The 16807-nt window shown below is 40.8% G+C and overlaps 1 protein-coding gene across 1 annotated transcript in view; it reads left to right on the top strand.

Annotated features, from left to right (window-relative positions):
* Window positions 1–16807, top strand: part of BCAT1 (branched chain amino acid transaminase 1) — a 56573-nt gene that overhangs the window by 15297 nt on the left and 24469 nt on the right. The window contains exons 2-3 of the mRNA XM_030960200.1: window positions 316–366; window positions 13998–14198. Coding sequence (XP_030816060.1) covers window positions 316–366; window positions 13998–14198 — 252 coding nt within the window. The remainder of the gene's footprint in view (window positions 1–315; window positions 367–13997; window positions 14199–16807) is intronic.

Raw genomic sequence — 16807 nt, 5'->3', positions numbered from 1 at the left:
AATTTGCGATGTTGTCCATAACCTTCTGCACTACAGAGTGATGCTCTAATCTAGGATGTCATGTGTTTGTAGATATGTTACATATATGAAGCCCTGAAGTGCAGTTGTACAAAATAAAGGGACTGAAGTAAAACTGAGAGGCCAGAAGATGGAAAGTTGTGCTGAGAACTCCCCACAAGGTTCTTGCTAATGCATATACTGATGCAAAGTCTGGTGATTCAATACAGTCTGTCCCTGAAATGAATGAACTGAATGTGTATCACCTTTCCTGCACTGCGCACTGGATTTGATTTGCTCTGGGTTTGTTTTTCCTAGGGCGGAGGACTCTCGGGAGAAGCAGGAAAGCAAATGACTGAATCTTTCAAGGTATGTGTCAGTGGCCTTCAGAAAAAGGGCTTTTTCCATTGGATCCCAAAGCTGCAAAGCTAAGGATCACTGAAGAGCTCCAAGCTCTGCAGCTTGGGAACATTATCAGCACTCCACAACAAACAGGGCTAGGAGAGTCAGGAATGCTGAGCAGCTGCCAGGAGCTGACGTGGAATTGCATCCCTCTCTTTTTATTTTAATCTTACGCCTAGAAATGAGCTCAGTTAAGATACCATTCTTTGCCTCTGCCTCCTTCCTGAATGCAGTGCTGGTAACTAAGAGCTCATTTTAAAACTGTATGGGTACAGATGTCAGCTTCCAGTTTTCTGTTGGAAGTGCAGAGCCTGTCAGCATGTGCTCCTTTGAATTCTGCATCTGTCCTAATTTCCTTTTTCCTGCCTTTTCTACGTCCTTTGCCTTTATTCTTTATGTCACACATCTGTAATTCCTTTTCTCTCTTATTCCCTGATTTACAGGCTTTAAAAAAGCCTTATCTATATTTTGCAGAAATGTAAAAGCAGTACTCAGAAAAACTCATGTTTTTTCAGCAGTTCCGTTCCTGTTATTTCTGACTATTGTCAGCAGTACATGAGATGAAATTATGATGATGTGCTTTGTAAGTGTTGTGTTCTTCCTGACTTTTTTGGGCACTGCCACAGCTGTGCAGTCTTCTGAACTATGCTTAAGTATTTATTTCCCCTTCAGTTGTCAGGCTCTAAACAGATATGAAAAATTAATGCTGCAATAAATACTTGATAATATTTATATTATCATATATTAATAGAATAGACTAGAATATTCTAAAATAAAAATATAATATTATAAAATAAAAATATATTATATAATGTATACAATATAATATATGTACATACAATATAATATATGTATATATAATATATGTATATATGTATTTTAATATATGTATTTATTTATTTATAAAAATGTCTTTGATAAGGTTTATTCTGATGTTGGTCTCGTTGAAAACAGCAAGGAATTCTTGAGAGTCCATGACTGCAGAATTTCACTGTGTAGCAATGTGTCATTTAATTTTTATTTCCTCATTCTCAGCCCTTCCCAGTTCTTCTCTTCCTCATTTCTTCGTGTTGTGTCTCTCTGGCAATTCTGCCCAAGGAGGAAAATTCAAGATGACTTTTCAGCCTGAAGGTCTGATTTGAAAAATGCTGACAAAGCCAGGCATGCAGCCAGTTTTGAAACCACAAGAAATCACAAGTCTGGAGTGCAGGGGCTGTTTTGTGGATTCACCTTCAATAAACAGATAGATCTTAGTAGATTCATTCAGCAGAGTGTGCTGGACTGTTTGCAAACAAGAATTGCTGTACAAGAGGAGACTCTTATGTAACCAAACTGACCCAAACTTTCGCTCATTGAGGCAGCATGAGGAAGGACAACAAACTCTTGTGTTTGGCTCACAGGTGAACTTGGCATAAACTAAACCAGGCTTAAGGCAGATTTAATTATACCAGCAGTCAAGCAGGTGCCTTACCAAGGCTCCAAATATCAAGTGGCACAAAGCTGGATTTGGTCCAGTTTCCTTTGAACTGATATTTGTGTGTCAGCCAGAATGGCAAATCACTGTAGTGGAGATGCTGGGTGAGGGGAGAAACACATTAACAGGTGGGACAGATGGTCATAAAGGGAATAATGCTAAGAGAAAGCAGCTGGCTCAGGCTGAAGTCTAATTTGTGAGACTTCATTCCTGCCTTATGGCTGTTTCTGAAGGTGAGCTGAGACTTTCTAGAAATCTAGAGGTTTCTAGAAAATATTTTACTGTGGGAAGTGTGGGTATGAAAGTTAAGGTGAGAATATAAGTCCTGGTTTTAGTATCATGCATTATAATAATTATTTTTCAACCTCTTTAATTTTACTGTGAAATAAGAAGGAAGAACTTCATAAATGAAGAAAAAAAAAACAGCAACAGAAAATGAAAATAAAATAGCCTGGATTCATTCTAGGGAGCTTCTCAAACATTTTTGTGGCAGACACTTATGGGGTTACAATTTCAGAAACTATAGCTAATAATATTTCAAAGGAGTCAAGCTGACCCATGGGGCTGACTGTGCTGAGCAAAGCTGCAATTTTGTGCCAGTGACCCAAGATTGTGGGAGTGCAGAAAGCAGGGTATGGTTTTGGTTAAAGCTTACATAAAACATATTGTTTCCAGCATTTGAATGCCAGATTAGCCCTCTGAAGACATTTCTGTTCAGAATGCAGTGCTGAGCTTTTTAGGTGGAGTGAGCTGCTTTGAATTTTGCTGCAGTTTGTCTGGCTTTGAAAGGTGGAGTCAGAAAGTCCCAGTGCACTGGGGGAAGGCATGAATGCTGCCACAATTTCTGGCAGGCAGTGAGCCCCTCTAACTGCTGCCTGTTCTCTGTTCTCATGCTTCTTGAAAAGCAGCAGGTCAGAATTGGCATTTCCTCCATCCTGACTGCCACTGAGCTACCTTAATTTAACTCAGTTCTGGAGTTAAAAGTCTCATCCTGGCAGGTCTATGTTTACATTTAATGTATGGCATTTAGAGCTGCCTTGTGAGCAGTGATCTTGGAACAGCTCAGAAACATTGAAGGAAATGGTGATTATGCGGCAGTTTCCTGTGTTGTAGAAAGTGCCAGATCTCCAGGATTTGTCTACCAAGCTCCTTCCATGTGACTGAAATGTTCTTCCCTCCCTGGACTGTTGTATGCACTTATAAATATGTTATATAAATAATTATTTAAATTGTTTTGTTTATTTAAATAGCAGATGGTGATTTGTGACCACACCTAAGTTGTAGTGTTTGTCTCTAGCCAGCACTGGATCTCTGTGAGGGGGATAGCACACCAGTCATGGAGAGTACAGTCATCCTTTGTGGCGCTGAGTGGTTTTTTGGGAACTTGGATCAAGAAATGCACATATCTGGTTTTGTTCTTATACTTGCACCCAATAATACCACAAACAGCACACAATTATGTCTAAGGCACTTAATTTTTATGACTAAAAATCTGGTAGTGCCTTTAATGCATTCATTCTGCTCATTGTGCTGTCAGAAGACAGAATGAATGTTGTTTGGAGAATGTAGCAGTCTGTTTCCATATGTAACTCTGCTTTCTTTTAATGTGTGAGTTCTAACTTGGAATTCCTAGCACTTGATGTTAAGAAACTAAAGGCATCTGTATGCCTTTTATTTCTCTCGTATTCCAAAAGATGATTTAATGTGGCCTTTTGTCTTGGAATCTGTCTTTGTTTTCCCTTTGAGACTGATACATGGAGCACTTCAAAAAGGTATTACCTACTCCTGTAATGTTTCTCTGAGTTTCAGTGATGTGAAGCTCTGGAAAAATTGGCATTGTAACGGTGCAAAGTTCAGTTCTTTTGTTTTACTTCTTAACAGCCTGTTTAGTGTGCCAAAGTGGTGCAGACTTTCTAGGGAATTTCTAGGGAATCCTGTCTGGTTTGCCACACTGGAGCAGAATGGAGTAGCTGTAGCTTCAAGTGGACCTGGCTTGAGTTGCTTATGTGAAGGCTTGTGGTGGCAGAAGGAGAAATGTTGAACTGTTTAACTCCTGTGCCTGTGATCCATCAGTGATATTTTCACCTGATGTCCTGGAGGAATGATGAGGAGGACTCCATCTTATCAGAAGGCTAATTAATTACTTCATTATACTGTATTATTCTATACTATATTACATTACATCTAAACTGAACCTGCCAATTGCTCCACTGGACTCATCTCCTGACTGTCAGCCCACAGTCCTGACACACACACCTGGATTCAATTGGTCAGTGAATCAAAACACTCACACAGAATCCAATTACCAATTCCCTTCTGGTAAACAGACTTCCACAATGCATTCCACTTGTGAACAAACACTGGCACAGCAAATGAAATAAGAATTGTTTTTCCTTTCTCTGAGGTTCAGAGAACATGAATCCCAGAATATCCTTGGGAAGTTGTGCCTTGCTTTTGTCTGTGAAGAGAAATGTGACTACAGTTGCTACTCTTGAGTATCTGTGAGTGCTCCCACAGTGTTCTGCAGGCAGACCCAGCCTGCCAGGCTCTGAGCCAGTGGGATGTGCTGCATCTCCTGACCCCTCTGTGTATCCTGGGCTTGCTAGGCAAAGTACAGTGCTCTGCTGATGCACCTGCATGGCTTCCAGCCCAGGCTATCTCACCTCCAGCCAGGTGAGGTGCTGGCTATACTGAATTTTCCATAGGGATGTATGGCTTGTTATTTGTTTCTGGCATTGCTGTAATGTTTTTAAGCTGTGAATTAGGTGATGCTGTGCTAAGTATTGTACAAATCTGAATATAAAGATTATTTCCACTCTACATATATAAACACCCCCAAACCCCAACCAAAAAATCTCTGACAATTTTCCCACAGAATCTAAAGCTGCAGTGTATGTTACACGGGAAGAAACTGAAATTCTTTTTCCAGTGCAGGTTGAAATTTCCATTTGTGGTTCAAATTGAGAGACTGCCAGTGAAAGTTTTATATTACTGTGAGCCATAATCATTTTTATACTAAGTGAGCCTATGATTTGTGGTAAATACAATGGGATATAGGATTCCTTATTCTGGGAATTGGGAGAGAGAACAATTCATTTTGAGAAAATAGATGGTTTTAGCTTTAATTTAGGAAACTATATGGTATATGAGAAGTTTGCTGACAGTGATAAACAACAAACAGTTCTCTGATCCTGGGATTTTTTTAAATGAAAGATGAAATTTTTTTAAACCAAATTTTCTTGTTTCCCATCCAATTGCAAAGATCAAAGTATATAAAATACTGAATAGTCTAATTTTTGAAACGTTATCTTAAGGTCTTAAGCTAATTCACTTCATCATGTTAGCACATTAGTGTGACAGGGTTAAAGTTCCACTTCTGGAAGAGTTCAGGAAGTACTGAGCAGTTTTCCTCTATTTTAATTTCATAGGAGCAGTAGGTAAAGTTACTGACATGCTCAGAGCATATGGATCAAGGAGCACTCGAGGATTTTTGGAATGAGGAAATACACATAGTCATAGCTACCATATTACCCACAAGGCTAATAAATATAAAGCACTTTACGTGATTTATATATTTTCAAATATATATTTTTTCCTCCCCAGCTTGTCCTCAATTTGTCATTTTGCTACTGACATCAGTAAATTATTTACCTGCCAAAGCCTTTGAGCACTCAGTGAGGCTTTTTGTCATATTGCAGCTGTTGATTCTTCAGGAATTGTGAGTGTTAGGGGGGATATTAGAAGAATGCCCTGCATTGCCATTTAAAATTCTATATAAGACTCCATTTTAAATTTTGCTGGATGAGATAGAGTATTTCCTTCATATTAAATTGTATGGGGAAAGATTTGTTACAGTAATGACATCTCGATGCTGTGATGAGCAGTAGCTCCCTGGAATGTGTGTATAGAAAATCTGCTGTTACATAAACTGTCTTGAAGCAGTAAAAGAGAAACATCCCAGTGGATATATGTGTGTAACAGGATACAGTAAGCATCTAAAAATGCTTTGGAGCTGGGGCTCTCATCAGCCCCAGAGAGGCCCTCTACTGAGTGCAGGGCTGGGCTGCTCTCCTACAGAATTCCTGTTCTCCTGTGTCTGATCCTCTTCTGCTGAAGCCCCTCAGTTACCATTTAGTAGCTCATCTCTGCATCACCTCTGTGGAAGAACAGAGCTGTAGCCACTGGTAGATCAGGGATGCCAAGCTAGAGGCCAGCTCTGTTACTGTTACAACAACATTTAGCTTGTGTGGGCTGGGCACTGCCTTAGAGAAGGTCATTCTGATTTTATTTTGATTTCAGCTGAATTTGTTTGCTCTGTGTTATAGTCAGTGGTAACAAAACTATTTGTTTTTTGTGTTGTGTTGAATTAAAAAAGATTGGTGAGTAATAAAGCTGTTAAATCACTGTACTTTCATACCACCTGGTTATGCATCCTAGCAGGTATGTGTATGCTGCAGAATTGTTTCAGGTGATTTACAATCAAATCTCATTCTCTCATCTTCATCTGCCAATAGGAAAATTGGAGAGTGCTGAGTGGTTTCTGTGATATTCTGCATCCACGTGGGCACAAACTCTTTGAGTATTACTATTAATAGGTGCACCAGACTGACACATATCTGCTGCTTTCATTCCAGTTATTAGGAAAGAATTTGGGATCCCTGGCAGCTCCTTTCAGTTTCAGCTCGATGACAAGTGGTACTGTGTCTCTCTTCAAGTGGGTAATGTTCTTCAAACAGTTGCAGGCTTTCAGCAAATAGATTTCCTAAGCTGTAAGAGAGGAACTGATTGTCCTGCTATCTGGGGCTGGAGGATTTGCAAATAAAGCTAATTGTCTTCGGGTGAGTAACAGGAGCTTTAAGCCAAGATAGAAGGAAACTGCTAAAAAAGCAGCCAGGGGCAGTTTGGCTGAGCTGATTTATAGCACAAGAAAGTGATGCTTTATCACTTTTTTCACTAGGAGCTTAAGATGTGTCTGTAAAGGCACAGATATTGCACTGGAATTTTGGAGACTGCATTTAGCTTGTATCATTTTCTGGAGTCGTTTTTCCCAAGCTAAAGAATTACTTCTGAAATGCAAGGCATAGCACCAGTCAGTGATCAAAGAAAACTTATAAACTGACTCAAAAACTTAAAAAATCCATAGTGTCCATACCTATTTCCAAGTTTTCTTAAATTTTAATGTCATTGTGATGTCATGTCCCCAGTTTTGATAGTAAATATTTTCTTTGCTGGGCACACTTGAATAGAAGTCTCAGTTTAGGAAGAGAATTAAGTTGGATTGGTTTTTTCCATAGGATTCTCTTGGCCTTCCTGCTTCCTTTTTGAAAGGATGTCCTAACTTTCCATGAATTAACAGCTTAGAGAGTTGGAAGAGGTTTATGTTAATCCTGTATTTAGTCCCTGTTTCTAAGAAAATACTGAGTGGAATGAAATGGGAAACTGTGGCATTTTCATTGGCAGATCAGACACTGAATAATTTCGTGGCAATATTTAAGTTTACTTCTGTCTGCCAGTGTGAAAGGGAGATGGAATCTGAGCAAGAGTCAGGTGTGGTTAACTGAGTGTTTGAAATGATTCCCATAACCTCTGTACAATATACAGACTGTACCATGAAAGCGTTTTATATTTGTATTCCAAAAGCTTTTGGATGCCTGCATTCCATGAATCCACTTCCCTGCATGTCTGCAAGCTTATTAAAATCAGGGTAAGAAGATTTAATTGCAACTGCTCAGGACTTGGACAGACGAGATTATGGTTCTATTCTTGGCTGCTCCACACAACATGTTTGTGACTGGCCAGGCTACTTAGGCAAAATACTTCCAACTTGTCTGTCTGAAATTTAGGTTTGCAGTTCATGTCTTCCTTCAGCATGGCTCCTTCTTTCAGAGAAGGTTAGATGTAAAAGAATCTCATTTTTTGTTTCAATTGCTTCATGTGAAGTACAAATTATATTTGCCAAACCAGGAGACCAGGAGTGTCTTGAATCTTGGTGCAAAGATGTGTTATTGGTGAAATGTCAGAGACCTCTGTATTCCAGTCTTGTGTCACAGGCCAGTGTGAGCCCTCAGCTTGTGTTAGACTCAAACCTTCTCCCAGGCAAAGTCTTTCTAAAAATGGAACACTGTGTTTATGCTGCTCTGCAGAAATGCAGTGGTTGTGAGGCAAGGAGCAGCACAGCATCAGCAATTGCATTAACCAAGCTGTCAGGTCTTTGAGAAAAGCAATTTGTGTTAATACTGAACCACATGAATTAGGTAACTAGCTATGACTGCCATTAGTGAAGAATGGTCCTAGTTCTGTTTTTTTTTTCTGGTTTTTTTTTTTTCTGTTTTCTGTTTTAGTGCTTGCTTACAAATATATGAGAGGACTTTCTGCTGTTATGGCATTGCAATCTGTGTCTCCCTGAATGGAATTGCTTCTTTCTAATCTGAATCCCAGGTGTGTCTACACTGCAGACTGAACTGCAGTTGTATGGCCAAAGAGGGTTTTTAGAGCTGACTTGCCCAAAGGTAGCAGAGAGTTTACAGCACTGTGTTTTTCACCCCACTGTGTGTGTTTTTCACACCAGTGCAATGGCTGCATTTAAGCCTGCTCACACTCCCTGCTTACCCCACTTGGTTGATTTGAACAGCTGTTACCAAAAAAATGATTCATGGGACCAAAATCAGCCAGTGTGGGTCTGGTTTTATTCCAATGTTTAATAGTCTCATCAACATCTTTGTGGTATGAATTACAGAGAATCATATTTGAAATGTTTTAGAGAGTTCTTTGATAGGGGAGATACTAAGTGACTGTTTTTTGTAGATCTGAAAATACAAATAGCTGGAGTAGAGGGGGTAGACCCCACTAAAATAGATTTGTTTTTAAGATTTCTTTAATATCAGGTGGAAGGTTTCCTTAGGATCTGTAGGAACCCTATTCCAGCATCATTCTTAACCTTAAAAACTCCTCTTTTGAAATATGTCAGTAGAGGAGAAACTAATGAATAATGGAGGAAAAAAGCCCCAAACCTAACAATTATAAATCCATGTAATTTTCCTGAAGCAGAAGAAAGGGATGAGGCTGTAAAGATTCAAGTAGTTTTTGCTGCCTTACAATCCAGATTCCTACAAAGCTGGAAGAAAGGGTCTTGATTAACTTAAATGGTCTCTGGATCAAATCAGTGGCAAGTTATGCAGGCAGCATTTCAGCAACATGGAAAAACTCTTAGAATTTAGCTAGTGCCATTGAAGTGAATGATATGTTTTTAGGACAAAAGAAATTTCTCTTATGCTTTCTCTACCATCTAGCCTGACTGTAGCTTTCCAACATCTTAATTTCCCTTCTGTTGTGTTTTGAGGGCTTTAGAATATATTTTCAGCTGTGTTGCTGCTCTGGGTGCCCTTTTCATTCCTTTAGGCAAGAAGTTTAAGTCAATTCCAACCACTTCTCTGTTTTCTTGTCAGAACAGGTTTCCTTCCCTACCTACTGCTGCAGATCAAACATTCCTGCAGCAGAGCTGGGGCCTCTTGTCAGACCAGGGGAAAGGTTAAAGGAGTCAGCAGTGGGTTATGCTGCCCTTCTTTTCTTGCAGAGTAAGCAGAATTTCATTCTTTGGTGAGACATATCTGAGAAGTATCAGTTAAGATTAGTTTGGGAGAGATGCCTTCCAGAGGATGGACTGGACACAGTCCTTCCAGCCATGTTTGCTGCTTTTTCCCTGTCTGTCTCACAGCTGAGTCAGGGCCTTGACTCTCTTTTGCTTTGTCATTTCTTCTGTGGTTTATTACCCAATGTACAGCCAACCTGATGCAATGGTTCCAGGACTCAGTCCAGTTACATGTGCTGACATATCTCAGATGAAGTTTCCAGGAAGCTTTATGTTGAAAGATTTCTGTTATTTTTGATATTTACCCTGGGATTGCAGAAGACTGGTTTTTGTTTTGTTTTGTTTTGTTTTTTCTTTGGTGATAGTAGTAGTAGAAAAAACAGGACTTTTTTTCCTCCTCAAATCTCATTATAGTATCTTGGCACACTTTCTATTCTCAAGCCTCAGGCTCTGTTGTAAATTTAAAATAGTATTGATGGTAAAGGGATTATAGGATAGCTTACATAAATATTACTTTATTCATTCTCTCCAACTCTTTTCAGTATGCTTTGTTACCTTTCCCCATCACAGTAATTCTTTATGCTTTTTGTAATCTGTGTCCTTCTCAGGATTTGTTCCACTGCTGTTCTCAACTGCAAGGGCAGAACAAGTTCCTTGATTCTGCCTGTGCTTCTGTGTTTGTTGTTGCATGAGAGGGCCCTGATCTTTCCTAGGATATGCTTACAAATTCAGCCTAAGATGAAAAATTATTGCAGTTGCTTGTGATCTTGAATTAATCACCTAGACTGGAGGTCAGGGAGGTTACTGTTTTCATCAGAGGAGATTGCAGTCAGTCTCACTTGGGTGCATGTTAATGTTTTGGGGATCTCTGCTGAAACTTGCTGCTGTTTTTAGGTGACTGTGAGTTATTTTACAGCTGGGGCTGCCAGGTCTGTTTTTACTCAATTAAGTGATATAAATGCCTGGCCCAGCCCAGTGCTTAGCAAAGTTCGGGTGTGTCAAATGAGTTAGAGCTGTTGCAGCTTATGGTCTGGGATTTTCAGTGCAGTGCAAATAACTGCAGCCAAGGATCATTTGGGAAGGCATTGCCAAGACTTGCTAGAAAGTGTAGGACATAATATGCCCTTGCCATCTGCACCTACCTGAGATGGCTGTCTAGGGTAAGAAAGGTAGGAATGCAACAGGGAGAGTGGCAGCTCTGGCCAGGGACTGCTGTCAGCTCCAAATCCACTTAAAGCCATTGCAAAGGTGGGGTGGAACAAGCCTTGAAGTGACAGCTCAGCCAGGCACCAGGATGTCGCAGCCTTGATTAGACATGGACCAGTGCGTCACCTTTAATTGGCCCAGCTCATAAGTGAGATGATCTGTTTTGATCAAATGGTGAATTTTAGTTTCAAGAGGTCACAACACATCTACTTTACTTGGGCTGGGTGAAGCTTTGCCCTGGAAGAAGCTGCACTGGAATGAACGGGCACTTTTCAGCTGAGGGGGTTCTCAGAAGGTGTCTCTTGGGCCAGCAGCCCTGTGTAGGTTTAGTGTTGCCATAAAAGCCCTGAAAATCAGCAGTATGCAGCTGTTCCCTACCACTCCCTTGTGCCTACCATAGGCAGGGCAGTCTGATATTTCCCATTCCCTACCAGAGTGTCCTGGGCTGGGATGTTGGAGGGACATCTTCTGCATCCCTTTCTGCTGTGACATGGAGATTCTGCAGGGACTGTGTCATTTCACTTCAGAAAACAGGTGCCAAATAGCTGCACTCTGTTAGACCATGTGTCGCATCCACTTCTTTCTTTAATCTCCCTTATCCTTTTTGCTTGGCATTTACCACTTTTCCTTCCAGGTTAATGGTTTTATTGGGCAACAGCATCAGGAGGTGCTTGAGAGCATGTTGGATAAACAAAGCAAACACAACACAAGCTTAGCTGAGAATTCCCCTTTGTGCTGGCAATGCAAACAGTGGAGATCTGGATGGGTGCTCATACCAATCCCTAATGCATCTTTAACAGGCTGCTTTTAGGGCTTGGGGAATGTTGGCAAAGGAAGAAAGGAAATTGCTGTTTGTGAAGGTCACAGGTGATAGCAGGGTAGCACTGTGATAATCGTTTAAAGAGGGATGTTAACAGAATAGGCATTGATACTTGATAATACCCTGGCATTTGTCACCTGGCCTTGCTCTGCTCCACTTTTGTGGATGGTTCTGAGTGTTTATTTCCCTCCTGGTGCTGCTTGAACAAAGGGTTTGTGAGCCTATGTTGTGTAGGGTGTCCTACACAGTGACCCAGAAGAGGCTGAGTTAGTACTTCATGCAGACCACACTGTGGGACAGAGTATTCCAAGGATGATCCTCCAAAACCTCCTCCCAGTGGGGTCTCCTCCATGGAAAAAGACGACCAAATGCTTTGCAGCACTTGAGGCTGTCTTGACATAAAAGCCTATAGATTCTGAAAGATTTGGGTGCTGTTGCATGCTGTTCATTTGCACTGCTTGGTAAAAAAAAAGGGAGAAAAGGACATAATGGGTAAAGGAATAGAGTCCTAAGAAAGGATATTAAGAAAGTAATGGCCAAAAAAGTGGATCTCCAGAGAGCTTCACAGGATTATAAGAATGAGAAAATTGCCTTTTTGCCTGTTGAATGATTGTTGCCCTGCTGGTCTGTGCAGTTCAGCCTGTCTCTAAGGTCTCAGGCAGGATGTTCCTGCTGTTGTTTGAAGGAATTGTTACAGGTCAGCTGTTGTACCTGACACTGTTGACTCAGGTGTTGGCACAGTGTCTGAGGAAAAGCTGGCTTGCCCAAATTCTGAGGGAGGTGAGAAAGAGCAAATGGGATTCCTGGTCAGATTGTGCAGTTCCAGGAAGCTCTGTGGTCTGGGAATTGTCTGCTTTTTTTTCTGGATAAGGGTCAGAGTTCTGCCTCTCTGGGCTTTCTGCCTTCAAGGGACTCAAACTGAAATGCAGTGGCTTGTTTCTTCACTTGTTCAGCTTGCTGCTCCCTCTGCACTGCTTGTGGATTTATGAGAAGAGCCAGGTTAAAACTCTTTCCCATCCTTAAATAAAAGATTTGTTAACCCCAGCAAATTTAAGAAACTGTTTTGAAGTGATGCCTTTGAAGTAGTTGTGCTACCACCACTGAGGAGGCAGCAAAGGGAGTCATGGAAGCAGAAATCAGCACACTGATGGAGTTCTAGGAAAAGAGGCTTCAAATGATAATTATGGTCCCCAGGCCAGTTTATTGTACCGTAATTACCCTAATGAAAGTGACCTGGAGCCTGGAGTCCAAGGGAAGCAGTCGATACCACGCAAGAGGGAGTTCTCTGTGGTTCTATGCAGAGATAAACCCAGAGATGTAGCTGTGTTCTACACACTCACTTAAGCCCCACTCACATCCCTGCTCCCCTGTAATTGCTTTCTTGAGCTGAGTCCTGCACTGTGGATAATTGCAAATACTCCTCTGTGGTTTTTATTCTGATCCATGTCCTCGGTGATACCTTTTTTTCCTAAAGCTTGATAAGAGGGCTAAGAGGTTGCCAGGTAAAATTAGTTGTGGGACATCATTAGGTGGTGCTTCTCCCGTTGTCAGAAGAATAAAGGGAAGAGTTAAGAAGAGTAATTGTTGTTTCATCAGATTATGTATTAATTCAACCAGACTAATGCACTGTAATATCTAGACAAGCCTTGTAATTGGAGATAGTTGAAACAAGCTTTTAGCTATTCATGTGCTCCTGCTCTAAGTTAATTTCACATCTAAACCATTAAGCAAAAAAAAAAACCCAAAAAAACCAACTATACCTGAACCAAAACAACTAATCAATAAGAAACAGGTCTTTGTTCATTAAAGACCTCTTGAAAATTAGGTTATTTACAGAGATGGGGGTACACTTCTTCAAAAGCTTGGGACTGATTTTGTCTCTTTTCCAAAATGCGTGCAGGGGGTGAGAAGTTCAAGACACTGAGATCTCTTGCAGAAGCACCTTTTTAGATCAAGTAATAATTTTGCAAATCACTTGATTGGTATTCTGAACTACCTCTGTTCCAGTCTATTGCACATGCACCCAGCACAGAGGAGCAGGATTTCACTAGGGGGTCTGTGACTTGCTGACTGCTGGCTCTGATCTCTCACATTGGTTTTGTGTATTAAAGAAAAATCAGTGTGGCATCTACTTAGTTGTAATGGTGATGAATTTCTGATGATCAGCTTATGTTCTGAGGTACAGCAATTGGGTGTTAACCTAAGTGTCCAATAGATTACATTTGCTAATTTTCTGGGTTTGTACCTTGTACTACTTCTTTAACTTAATTCTTAAACAGAATTTCAGAATGTGCTACTTCTTGTACAACAGCACTGTGTATATGTTTGTGTGCACTTTATGAATATTTTGCCAGCTACTTAGAGGTTAGTTGTCTTTAACCATCATGACATTAAATATCCCTACAGAGCAAATATTAACTCTTGTCCTTGTTCACTGATGCAGAATAATTTTAAATGAATCTGACTTCATTATTTTGATACACTTGATTTTTGTCTCTGTGTTCCTTCAGGCTTCTGACTTGATTATCACCCCAGCTACAACGTTCAAGGAGAAGCCAGATCCCACTGGTCTGGTGTTTGGAACTGTGTTCACTGACAATATGCTGACAATTGAATGGTCCTTGGCTTCAGGATGGGAGAAACCCTGTATCAGGCCTCTAGAGAACCTCTCAATACATCCAGCTGCCTCAGCCCTGCATTATGCTGTAGAAGTGAGTAGTACATTGATTTGGAAACCAAATGTTTTTTGTTTTATTAGCTCTGGAAGCCACAGCTTTGTAATACAAGGAGTATTACTGCTTTAAGTTCATTAGTATTGAGTTACATCTTGTTCTGTTAACTGGTGTTCTTCCAGAGTAATTGCAGTGTTTACAGCAGGGTTATGTGTAACACAGAAGCAGCTGTGGCCTGGGGATGCCAGCACACTTAAAGTCCTAGCCTGGGGAAGGTGAGCTCTTTTTTGAGTGGTGATACATTTATTTGAAAACCATTCCTGTTCACTGACAGTGGGTTGGTCCAGTTACTGTCTCTGATGTGTCAGACCATGAGCTTCTCAGAGTAGCTTTAATTGGGGGGCTGAGCATGCACTCTGTACAAGTCACTTGCAGCTTGCATTGCAGGCCAGGCTAGGCAGGTGCTTGTTTGAAACTCTGAAGCTGTCCCTGAAGCTCAGAGCTGGATCTGATGCACTCAGTGTACACAAGGGTGTTTGAGGAGAACAGGCAGCAGGGAACCTGGGGAAGTGGGACGTTAGGTCGGAAACCAGCGTGGTTAAAGTTTCTGTGCTTAGCTGACTGCTGCCCACAGCTGCCTTTGGTGCCTGCAGAGCAGCTTGGGCTGTGCTCACACCTGTGTGGAGCCCCAGCAGGGCACAGAACCTGAAATGGAAGCCCACTTCTCCCCCTTCTGGGTAGGTGGAAGTGTCTCCACTGCCGTGTGTGGAGTTGCTTGTGCTGATTTTATTATTATTTTTCCTGCTTTCATTTTTAATTTTTTTTTTTGTATTTTAACCACTGGTACAAGGGAAGCTTTTCCTGCTTGTTTTCCCTGAGCTCCTGCCTTTCACCATTTTTATTTTGACTGATTTTTTCCTCATCTAGTCACCAAGCCTCCAGAGGTCCTGTGTAAATTACAGCAGGCCCTGGGACTGAGGCTGCAGCTCTTGATCTGCCCAGGAAGTCAGAAACCACGCTGGAGTCCCAAATCTGTATTTCACTCTTAGTAGCACATTGCTTTAATGCTTGGCCTCTGGCCTGCTCTGAAATCATTGCTAATATGAATATGCTCTTATTTTTTTTTCCATTTTTTTATTCTTTTACCCTTATTGCATCACGTTTCCTCTAGCCAAGAGGACAGAGAGAGGAGAATCTGGTGTCATTGCTGTGGCTCAATGAATACACAGTGGGTATAATGAAAGTGATGAGTTTGGCATTCCCTCCCCTTTCTCCTTGCCCTTCATGATGCAGTGTGCTAATCTGGATCTGCTGAACTCCAGATCCAGCTCCTGTGATGTACAGATGTCAGATAGTGCTGTTCTCACACCACTGTAGCAACCAACCATCAAGCAACTACAGCAGTTGCTTTCATTAAAGCTGAACATTTCTGGAACACATCTCTGTCTCCCTTTTTTAATGAGTGGAAGGTTTTACTGAGCTCTGGAAGATGAAAAGTATTTATTTTTGGAGAAAAAGATTTAACATCTTGAGAAGGCTTTGTGTTTCAGTAATGATGTGATTCTTCTGTCCAACCATTGATAACTCTTAGTAGTGACATTCCTCCCTTTTCCCTCTCATTAAAAGTTCTGTGAATGTGTTTGGGAGAAGGGTGCGGGGTCGGGAAATGTGTTGTGGGATAAGAAAGTAACATTCCAACCATGTGCTGTCAGTTAGTGATTGGCCCAGTAAAAACCATATCAAAATATCAGCTAGATATCTGTAATACATGTAATGATATCTGATATATGTAATGCTATCCTCTGTTAAAGACTTTTTTCTTTTCCTGGTGGCTACAGTGTCTACCCTAGGAACAACTTATTTTTTTTAAATTGTGCCAAGCTTTTAATAAGGTTGGCATTGCCATAGGACTAAGATGGGTTTTGAAGGCAAAAAGTTCTGGGTTCTAATTCTGGTTCTGGTACATAATTGGCACACAGCCTGAGGAAAAGTACTGGGGTTCTGCAAGTCAGTTACAACCCAATTAAAATTTGTCATGTGGAAGGACCTAGCTCTGCCGTGGAACTGCACACAAGTTTTCTAAAGATGGCATTTCAGTGATTCTTACGGAAAAAATATAGAATTTGATAACAGTGAAACCTGAAATACTGTGTTAAAATTACTTGTGCACAAATACAGGATTATTTTTTCCAAATAAAAAAGCTGCATATCTAGACTTCCAACCACATGGGATGCAGTTCCAACCACTTTTTGTGGAACAGTCAGAGGACGAGAAGCCTGAGGAGACTGACAGCAGTGATGCAGTTAAATTCACAGAACTTGCACTGAAATTTAGGGTACAAAGAAATGCTTTGGAAGATAAAATTCTAAGAATCTGACCTGTTGTCTATAAGCATAAGTTAGCCTTCAATACTTAATCCAAATAAGAGTTGTGTATACATATATATTGACATGAGCTTATATAGTACATGTATTTTCTGTCTATAAGTATAACCAGAAATTACCAGTCTGGAACTGAAAATAACTGGATATTTGGTGGGTGTGTTTTTTGATGTGTTTAGGAGATGCTGGGAGGGCATTGATAGGATAAGGGTTTCTGATTGTCAACACCAGTTGTCTGGGTCCTGCAGTTTGATGGGATAACTATG

Source organism: Camarhynchus parvulus, chromosome 1A (assembly GCF_901933205.1).
Source record: "Camarhynchus parvulus chromosome 1A, STF_HiC, whole genome shotgun sequence".
NCBI classification, from domain to species: Eukaryota; Metazoa; Chordata; class Aves; order Passeriformes; family Thraupidae; genus Camarhynchus; species Camarhynchus parvulus.
This window is presented reverse-complemented; position numbering and strand designations above follow the sequence as displayed.